Source organism: Nematolebias whitei, chromosome 7 (genome assembly GCF_014905685.2).
Source record: "Nematolebias whitei isolate Nwh7 chromosome 7, NemWhi1, whole genome shotgun sequence".
In the NCBI taxonomy this organism is placed as follows: domain Eukaryota; kingdom Metazoa; phylum Chordata; class Actinopteri; order Cyprinodontiformes; family Rivulidae; genus Nematolebias; species Nematolebias whitei.
The window spans coordinates 21,083,130-21,091,808 of record NC_056504.1 but is presented as its reverse complement, the minus strand read 5'-3'; the positions used below and the strand labels follow the sequence as shown (position 1 = coordinate 21,091,808).

The following is an 8,679-nucleotide window of genomic DNA, read 5'->3' as shown; positions in this document are numbered from 1 at the left end:
TTTGCTGCTGACAACCAAAACCAGCTGATCACATGCTCAAGAAGGACCATCAGCCTAACAATGGATCATTAGCACACTGATGGCTGTTTACTACTCACAGAGGGCTGAGTGATATGTGATATGTTGTCAGCAGCAAAACTGGTTGATCCACTCTGAGAAGGTGCTATTTAAGAGACTGAGCTGAATACAGCACCTCAGACTGAGGAAGTCTCTCGGATGAGAGACGAAACGTTTCTACATTTTTTTGTTGTTTTGCTTTGTTTTGTTTTTTTGAATGTCCAGAGGACCAGATTTAACTTTTTTAGATTTTTCTACCTGGATTATTGAGCATCCATCAGGATATTTCTTCTTGTGTTTCCTTATAATCCCTACAAATTTATTTTTATACTTCTTATATTTTTCTTTGGCCTCTTGTGTTCTCAATTTCAAGAAACATGTATACAAATAATTCTTTTTTTTTTTTTACAAGCATTTCTCAACCCTTTTGTCATCCATGGTTGATCAACAACATTTCTCTTTGTATAATTATTTTGCACACAATTCTTTTCATACAGAGCTCTTAAAATATTCATAAACTCATCATATGATCTGTTCACATCATCAAAATACACGTCTTTCCAGTTTTGTTTATCTAAATCATCTTTTAATTTGTCCAGTGCTTTTTTTCATGTGTTTATTGTTTTTTTCTTAATTGTAATTTCTTTTGTAATGCTTTGATCTTTTTTATAAATACTGAAAACTGTTAAGTTATCACTTGAATCATTCGTTAAAATACCTCCCATCACATCCCCATTTGTTACATTTGTGAAAATATTATCGATTATTGTAGCACTATGAGTTGTAATTCTTGTTGGTTTTGATATTAACGGATAAAGATTTAAACTATACAATGAATTTGTAAATGTACCAATGTTATTTGAATCGGTTTTATTTCCCAGGTCAATATTAAAGTCTCCACACAAAAAAATGCTATATAGTTGTCAAAAGCCTAGAGGGCCCTCTCACGGCTGCGGATGGTAATGTTTCCTCTTTGGTTCATGAACATTTAACACGTGTAAGGGTCCCACTGCCTTAAGCCTGCCTTGCTGATGGCCGCTGATTAACAACACCTGGCGGTCATCAGCCTGATGAGCCTCTCCATCTACAAAAGGCTGCAGCCCAGTGTGACTCATCGCTGGAGCATATCACCTCTCATGGTATAGTACTGTTGAGCTAGATATGTCTAGGTGAAAAGAATTTGTTCACCTGTGTTCTCTTTTCCAGTTTCCTGGTTCCTCGTGTTTTTGGATCTCCTCGTGACCTGATCTGGATCCCTCGGCCTGTCAGGTATTCCTCGTGCCATTTTTGCCTCCAGTTGCCAGCCTTCCTCGTTCCCTTGGACCCTCGTTGGATTCCCCTCTGTTGCTCACTCCTTGGACTGAAGGACCAGCTCCCCTCCTTCGGGTTTGGACTGTAAGGACAAAAACCTCCTTCAAACAAACCACTCAGGTCTTCCCCTCTGGACCAACATTAACCTGTCGTCCCTCTTTCCAGGAGTTGCTGAGAAGCAGCGTGTGGATATTCACTGTAAATAATAAACACTGTTCTTTTTGTACTTCCCCTGTGTCTGCCTCGTTCTGGGTCTCATACCATCTGGGTTCCCCGCGTAATCGTAACAACAAGTCAGTCAAATATAGTTGTCAAAAGCCTAGAGGGCCCTCTCGTGGCTGCAGATGGTACTGTTTACTCTTTGGTTCATGAACATTTAACACGTCAGTCAAAAATTGAGTCATGAATAGGGAAAAAAAAGTATAGAAGTTGCTTGGGAGTATACGTCGCAGGACTGGCCAGATTGTGAAAAAACAGCTACGTATAGTCAGAAAATAACAGTAATCCAAAAATTACAAAGTAGCATCAAAATGTATGATATTTTTAAGTTTTGCAACATTCTAACTGTCAAAGTTGGATATTTGCTGTTTTTAAAAAGTACACATCAGGCAAAACAGACAGATCGATGCTTTGTTAATGTGACTACTACTACTACTACTACCACCACCAACAACAATAATAAAAATACCATAATAAAAATAACAAAAAATAACAATTAAAATAAATAATAATGATGATAATAATAATTTAGTGGTGGTGAATTAACCTTAGTTCTATAAAGCCAGATGTTGTCCAGATGAAAATACTCCATCTCCAAATAATCAAACATACTGTATTTTAACTTTTAGCACAAGTGAGGTAAACATATAAATTCAAACATTACAAATGTCATTAAACATGCCTTTTTTATGTCTGTTTTATTGTTTTGTTTTGTTTTTTAAATAGAAATGTATCAGTACAATGGTACTTTTTATCCATCAATGTCAGGCCAGGTTTCTCTTGAAAAAAGATTTTTAATCTCAGTGAGCTCTACCTGGTTAATTTAAGGTTTAATAATAATAAAAAGTAAACAAATACATTGGCCACCCCTAAAGATAAACTTTAGCCCCTTTTCCACAGGTCCTGCTTGGGCTCGCTTTGACCTGCTCAGGCTGGTTCTGTATTCTTTTCCACGGGGCCTTCATTTAGGAACCGGCCAGTTTTTTCAGTACCTACTTCTCTGTGGTTCCATTGAGTCCAAGCAGGACCCGAAAACATGACGTCAGCACACTGTCAGTCACTGATTGGTCAGGGAGAGGAGTCACTGGGTCTTTTAGAAACTTTTCACACCGATCTGCCATTTGCAATTTCTCAGAACCCAGAGCAGTGGCTGGACCTATTTTAAAGATTTTAAAAACAATAATAACACCGTGATCTAATGCTAAAGTGCAAGTGTTTTTTGTGCTTGCTGGCCGACAACAAAATTCAGAGCGAGCAAAATGGAGCTCCACCGGTCTCTCCGGTCCTCTCCACCAGAGCCTCAGAGCCAGGCCGGTCAGGGCGTCCTGACCCCGGCTCCGAGCTCCACGGGTCACTATGGGAGAATCTCCGTGCTGCGGAATCGGAGCTCAGGCTACAGAACCCCACCTTGTGTGCGCTGTGGGCTCTGAGCTCCACTGGTCACCACAGAGAATCATACGAGCTGCTGACTCGCAGAAGGCTGTTGCCCGGACCCTGGCCTCGTGTAATCATGAAGGCAGAACCTTGATCCTAGCAGACAGGCGGACCAGGACGTGTTTGGACGGATGGTGGAAACTATTTTAAAAAACAATTTATGTATAAAAAATATATATTTTTTTTTAATCAGTGAAGATTAAAAACAATAAAAATAAATGGTGCCAGCTTTATCATGACATCCTGTTTTCACTTTAATGGCTATTAAATAATCTGTTAAAGTTAGCTCAGCTGAAAAATCATAAAGACACAAAATTATTGGATCTCTCAGGAATATTTCCCTAAAATATGTTTAAAGAAGAGATACAGCCTTTATTTCAACTTTGTTCTTACCCACAGATATACAAATCACAAAACAGAAGTTAATCTTTAAAGCAAAGCTACAATAAGATAATCTGCAAACAAGAAACAAAACCACATATCTAAACTGAACAATAAAAGTAGACATAATGAGTGCAAATACATCAAATCATGAAGAAAAATATAAAATTTTCAATATAGATTTTTTTAGTAGAATCTTTAGTAGAATTTTTTTTTCTTCTTCTTCTTTCAGCTGCTCCCTGTGTTAGGGGTCGCCACAGCGAACTAAGTCGCATGAAGACTTGGCAGTTATTTTTACGCTGGATGCCCTTCCTGACAAAACCACAGCCCTCTGTGTGGAGCAGAGAGCTGCTATCTAGGACACCCAGAGGAGCAGATGGTGGGGGTTAAGGGCCTTGCTCAAGGGCCCAGAGTGGGACGAATGAGGGTGGAGGCAGGTATAATATATATATATATATATATATATATATATATATATATATATATATACCTGTTTCAGCGTCTCACTGCCACCAGCTGGTGAGAGGCACGTGACCTCAATTTGAAGCCCACCCACTGGAACCAGTACTGAAAGCATAAAGGGGCACTGTGGAAATGGAAAATGAAGCGGTCCTACCTGTACCGGCCCAACAAGGCCCAATGGGGGCAGACACGAGCAGGGCCTATGGAAATGAGGCAGTAGAGCAGCTGATGTTTGACAAAATGCAAACTGAATGAAGTGAATGAACAATGATGCAAACACAAGACAGAAATGCATTATATATTATATGTTATAAAAACATAAATGTGAATTTAAAAATGCAGCATAAATAAAATATTTAATATACTGCATGCTCATATCAGAACTGTCTGCTGTGGTCTTTTTGCAGTCCTGATGGAACATGGTGGCTTCTCAGATGGAAGGGGGTGGGGCTCAGGAGAAGGATCCTCCAGCCAAGTGTTTCATGCCCCACCAAGCAGCACGCCATCAACCCCGATGAGAGAACGTCTCCCCAAACTGTGTACATGTAGACATCAGAGCAGACTGCAACCCATGAAGCTGTAGACCTTCAGCCCTGTACCTTTAGACAAACAACTGTGACCCAGTCCTGTCCCGGACCAGTCCTGCTCTCCCATAGGTTTGGAAACAGGAAATGTTGATTCAACCTTGAATCAAACACGTTTTAGTTCATTAGAACTAACAAGCTCGACTTGTCAGACATGATTTCTTCCTGTTCCCAAACACCTGAAATGTGTTTGCTCATTGTCACCTCTCAGCTGGGACAAATCCACTTTAATCAACTGCTGTTTTATTAGCTTTTTTTTTCTTTATTCATTTTTATCTATAGAGGATGTAATTTATGTTCAGTGTTTGCCTGTTTATCAGTAATATTAGAATATAATCTGCATGATTCAGTCATAAGAACAGAGGGAAAGAAAAGAAACACACGTTCCATTAGATACAATGTGAGAAAATGCAAATGAGAGGGGGAAAAATAAAATAAATTTAAATACTGGGCCAGTACTGATGAACTGGTACCAGTAAACAAATATTATTTTTCTTATCCTGTGTCACTGAGACTGCAGACAGAGTCACATTTACTGGTTACACAATTCGGGCACATTAACAGAAATACTTCAGGAATTTTTGCCATAAATTATCTTCTGTCAACCAGATTTGATGGAATTTGTTTACTTTTTTATTCATTTGATTTAATCAAAAACAAAAAATACTTTTTATTGTTGTATTTTCTGACATTTCAGTCTTGATTTGAAAATATTTCCTCCCTCTTTTTTTACTTGACTTGATACTGTGTAACACTGGAGACGATTTATTGAACAGAGACGTCAAAAGGAGATATGATGTTAAATTGTAAAGTTGCATTTAGTTAATACAGTGTAAATGTGATATTTCAGTATCAGCATCATAGCTTGTTTATTAAACATGATGTATTATCATTTTTCAACCACGCTGATGAACTCAGACCTAACTGTAAACACGTCACGGTGTCATCATCCACATCTCAAACAATCCAGGCAAGATTAGGCAGAACTTAGTGCACACTATCAGTCATGTTTATGACCAGATGATGGACAGCTAATATTATGAAACTATAAGTTTTAGTTATGATCAGTCAAAACATTTATCTTCAGTGGGTGGTGTGGACTAAGACTCTGTTCATACTGCAGGTGAAAATATCCCCAGTCCCATTTTTTCCTTAAGATTTTTGAATTGTATCTGATTTATTTATTAACATGACAGTTTAAATGTCAGACATTTTTCTAATCTGACTCAGGCCACATGTGTGGTTACTACCATTTTTTTTTCTTCTTTTGGCTGCTCCCTTCTTCAGGGGTCGCCACAGTGAACTAACTCACACGAAGACTTGGCAATTTCTTTTATGCCAGATGTCCTTCCTGATGCAACCACAGACCACCGAGCTACCACAGCACTCTGTGTGGAGCAGTGAGCTGCTATCTAGGGCACCCAGGGGAGCAGATGGTGGGGGTTAAGGGCAGGGCTTAATTTGTAAACCGACTGATGCTGGAACACAAATAGCAGGCGGGCTGGGTCTGGGGATCCTCCCCCTGAAATTTTTGAATAAAGTAAATGTGATTTCCTGCATTTTGGTGTATTTTAACAGAATGTTAAACATCTACGTTTATCTAAAATTGTAAACACTTCACTTCTGTCAACACACGCATTTACTTGACCCAACTGTCAAGTAAGTTTGGCTCAGAATCTAGCCCGACTCTGTCCCTGCTCGTTATTGTCTGACTCCACATGTAAAACCTCAGGGCTCCTGCTCATATACGACTGCCTGCTCACCACTTCACTCTGTAGGGTTGGAGATTCTTTAAGGGTATACGCAGAAATGCTTCACTCGAAGAGGCAGATCGTGGCTTTTGTGTTTAAAATGAGTGTTTATGTAATTATTTTCAGTTTGCATATCCAGTATAAGTTTTATTCATTCAAGACAGTCATATTTGTTCATAACTTTATTATTAGTAAGCCTGAGAGTTACTGGATCCAAACAAACAGTTGTTGGAAGCACCCTGTCAAAATAAGAGAGGTCCCCAAATTAAGCCCTGGTTAAGTTCCTTGCTCAAGGGCCCAGAGTGAGGCAAATGTGGGTGGAGGCAAGTGTGGGTGTTTCACTTTTCCCACCTACATTTTTATGTTGTCGGTACAGGGAGTTGGGCCGGCGATCTTCTGATCACAACCCCACCTTCTCTAACCTCTGCGTCACCACTCCCCTCGTGGTCACTACCACCTACGTGGTACTAAATGGGATACACGTAAGTCAGTCAGTGGCCTCAGTCTGAGCGGTCCTTTCACAGTTCATGTGACTGTGACATTGTTGAAGTAGAGGGTGAGGACTGATCCAAATACTCATAGTACCAACATCATCCAGTTTAAAGCTTGGAACGCCACACATCTTCAGCTGTAGGACAGAAGTTCACTTGCTTTGTCTCCTATTTTTCATTTTCGTTTTTAAAAATTGCTATGTCCTGGATGAGAAGCTACATCAACGTATGATAATATCGTATCGATTCTAGCCTGAAGGGATCAATACTTTTCTTCTCTTAGTGCGTTACTCCCATTCCACAAGTGAAATCCAGTTCTGGAGTTGCCAGAAAACGGCAAGCTCAAAAGTAAACATTGGATGAAACAAGCACAACAAATAATAATTTAGTTGATGCTGGTAGCAAACCACTTGACAATTGGTACACACATGCTAACACATGTAAATGGTAAATGGACTGTACTTATATAGTGCCTTTCTTTCTTATAGAGATACTCAAAGCGCTTTACACTACAATCTGTGCCTCATTTACCCATCCATACAGCACTCTACTAGATCTCTACAAAGCTAATTGAACAAATCATTCTAAAGAGACTAATCAGAGTTTTAGATCACATTCATACACCAATGGGATACACATCGGAGGCAACGAGGAGTTCAGTGTCTTGCCCAGGGACACTTCGGCATGTGACTGCTGGTGGATTCGAACCCCCAACTTCTGCATTGGAGGACGACTGCTCTAATCACTCAGCCACAGCCGCCCATATGTAGCATTCAATGAGCGACCGTAAACACCGAATTCTGCTTCTGACGTCGTTCTTTGTTTCATGCCCAAAGACCTTTCACACCAGAGCCCAATGACGGCTGCATTTAGATTATTAATGTGAACACCACAAACATTGGAATTGAGCAACAAGACCTGCAGTATGAACTTAGTCCAAAATAATTTAAGTAAAAAACAAAAGAAAACATCAGAGTCCTGTGATAATTCTGATAACTTGTCTGTGCTACTTTAAATATGTTTTTAAATGGATATATTTTTTCTCTATAATTTTTTTCTATCAAAGCTGTTCTGGTACTTTTAATCTTATAAACTGCACCACAAGGTGGCGCAATGAGCCACATTATTGAATTTAGCCAAAATATGCATAAATTGTTGGTAATATGCTGGCTGTGGGGGTGTTTAAATAATAATACCAAACTGTTTTCTGATGTGGTATCTCTTTTCAACAATATATTGTAGTTTCAATCTTCTTGAACATCAGTCAAAAATATCACCACAGGAATACTACGAGTTAACAGACGTTCTAGTGTTTCAACTCTACTTTATTCTGCTATATACAAATATATTTGTAATTTGTTAGTTTAATAAGTGTAATTTATGAATGATTTAAACTCACATTCTTTGATTTGATGGATGTGTGAGAGCGAGTGCACTGATTGAAGATACAGTTTAAAGTTTTATTCTGTTGTAAATGATGTCAAAAAGTTAAAAAAAAACGATTGTTAACAAGAACACTCTAGACTAAACATAGACATAGACATTGACATTATTTACGGTTTCTTTTAGTTGTTAACTACTTTGCACATGATCAAAGTTTAACGGTAATACAAACGAGATAATGCCACAAATAACTCCTTTGTGGGACATATAGGCTGCACAATCCCTGTCTACACAAATCAGCTGTTCAAAATGGCTACTTCAAAGAGTATTTTTTAAATCTCAATTTTTCTTCATCAATAACCGCACATGGACGTGATGTGCAGGAGAAAATATACATTTTAAAAACGTTTGGAGTAGTGTAGACAGGACTTCAGAGAGGTTTATTTGTCATTTAGCGTAAATTGTGTGTTGTCAGAACACCATCAGAACACCATCTGAACACCATCAGAGCACTATCAAATCACCATCAGAACACCATCAAAGCACCATCCGAACACCATCAAAGCACCATCAGAACACCATCAAAGCACCATCAGAACACCATCA

At 38.9% G+C, this 8,679-nt stretch overlaps 1 protein-coding gene across 1 annotated transcript in view; it reads left to right on the top strand.

Annotated features, from left to right (window-relative positions):
- LOC119411752 (band 4.1-like protein 2) overlaps positions 1–4,932 on the top strand; it is a 126,213-nt gene extending 121,281 nt beyond the window's left edge. Inside the window, exon 10 of the mRNA XM_037678678.1 lies at positions 4,272–4,932. Within this exon, the coding sequence (XP_037534606.1) occupies positions 4,272–4,277 (6 nt within the window). The 3' untranslated portion in view covers positions 4,278–4,932. The remainder of the gene's footprint in view (positions 1–4,271) is intronic.
- The last annotated feature ends 3,747 nt before the right edge of the window (positions 4,933–8,679 follow it).